Raw genomic sequence first — 1,725 nt, 5'->3', positions numbered from 1 at the left:
TTTTTTTTTTTTTTTTTTTTTTTTTTTTCTCCTCTCCTTTCGAATCTGCCCCTTTTCGTGGCTTATTTTGATAGTTTGTGTTTCTAAATTCCAATTACTTTTGTTTTCTTTGTGATAGTTGCTCGTTTCGACTTTTCATGGGGTAACCCTGAATATCATCAGGAGACTTTGGAAAATTTGAAAGCGGCCGTTAAGAGCACCAAGAAGCTTTGCGCTGTATGTTATAGTTATAGTCGCCCTTACACCCAATCAAGAAAGCTTTGCGCTGTATGTTATAGTTGTAATGGGAAAAAACTGATGCGAAGCCTTTCTGCTCTTTTCAGGTTATGCTTGACACTGTTGGCCCTGAGTTGCAAGTAATAAATAAAACCGAGAAATCCATTTCACTTCAGGAAGATGCCATAGTCGTCCTTACACCCAATCAAGATCTTGAGGCGACTTCAGAGCTCTTGCCTATTAACTTTACAGGACTTTCAAAGGTATCGACTTCATACTGCTGTTATTTTCATGAAGTCTGTCTTGTTGTTAGAGTAATAATGAGTTCGATGTTATTTAGTCTGGCATTGTTAGTTGGATTTGCTGTTGGAAGTTAGCACTTGGTCTCTTGATGTCATTGTGATGCCTTATTAAATAGGCTTTCACTAACAAAACTGTAATACTCAAGAAATTAATCTAATTTAATTCAAACGTCTCATTCAATATTCGTTTTCTTTTCTTTCCAATTTTATCGATTGCTTCTAGCACATCTGAAATTGTGCAATTTTTATGAATTATATAGTTCTCCAACTTGGCCTTTCAACTTCGATTGATTTTAGTGATTTTCATCAGAAAGTTAATACTATTTGCAGGCTGTGAAGAAAGGAGACACTATTTTCGTGGGTCAGTACCTTTTCACTGGAAGTGAATCAACTTCTGCATGGCTTGAGGTAGGGAAAACTTCTAGCATCTGTTACCAATTCTTTTCCTCCTTGTTTAGTTAGTTCAGAGTTACACGTTAAAACTATGGCTCTTCTAGATAGTGGCTTCATTTCATGTTTTTGTGTGAGATTTGAATATGTACTTGTCTGGAGGATTTCCAGTTAGGAAAATATAGTTTACGGTTTACCACATAAAATTCATAATATTCTTTATTGCAGACTTCTTTTGAATATCATGTCGAAGAAATGACTTTGTACATGGTTGTGTTTTTTGCTGTCAACATGATCAGGTATCTGAAGTCAAAGGCGATGATGTTGTTTGTGTAATTAAGAACTCTGCCACTTTGGCTGGATCACTGTTCACTTTGCATGGCTCTCAAATTCATATTAATCTTCCTACACTTTCTGAGGAGGATAAGGAGGTGGGTGAACTTTCTGATTTGCACTTTGTCATTTTCCTTGAGGACTTTATTGATTACCAACCATTGGTACTTAACAGTTAACATTGCTTATTGTGTTAATTTCAGGTTATTTCTAGTTGGGGAGTGCAAAACAAAATTGATTTCCTCTCATTATCATATACTAGACATGCTGAAGATGTTCGACAAGTATATTCCCTTGCATTAATCTCTCTCTCTCGCCTCTCTTACTAGATCATTTAAGTCACATATATGACTTTTATGTTGTACACAGGCTCGTGAATTCCTTTCTAAGTTAGGTGACCTTAGCCAAACCCAAATCTTTGCCAAGATTGAAACTGTTGAGGTTAGTCATTTTTAGCTTTTTAATCTTTTTTTTTTTTCCGTTG

The 1,725-nt window shown here is 35.7% G+C and overlaps 1 protein-coding gene across 2 annotated transcripts in view; it reads left to right on the top strand.

The window, feature by feature from the left end:
• The window catches only part of LOC111433145 (pyruvate kinase 1, cytosolic), a 6,759-nt gene that overhangs the window by 980 nt on the left and 4,054 nt on the right, over window positions 1-1,725 (top strand). For both annotated transcript variants that reach the window (XM_023070097.1, XM_023070096.1), the window contains 6 exons: window positions 119-216; window positions 324-479; window positions 849-926; window positions 1,208-1,339; window positions 1,445-1,525; window positions 1,611-1,682. In XM_023070097.1, coding sequence (XP_022925865.1) covers window positions 119-216; window positions 324-479; window positions 849-926; window positions 1,208-1,339; window positions 1,445-1,525; window positions 1,611-1,682 — 617 coding nt within the window. The remainder of the gene's footprint in view (window positions 1-118; window positions 217-323; window positions 480-848; window positions 927-1,207; window positions 1,340-1,444; window positions 1,526-1,610; window positions 1,683-1,725) is intronic.

This window comes from Cucurbita moschata, unplaced genomic scaffold (assembly GCF_002738365.1).
Source record: "Cucurbita moschata cultivar Rifu unplaced genomic scaffold, Cmos_1.0 Cmo_Scf00041, whole genome shotgun sequence".
Lineage (NCBI taxonomy): Eukaryota > Viridiplantae > Streptophyta > Magnoliopsida > Cucurbitales > Cucurbitaceae > Cucurbita > Cucurbita moschata.
This window is presented reverse-complemented; position numbering and strand designations above follow the sequence as displayed.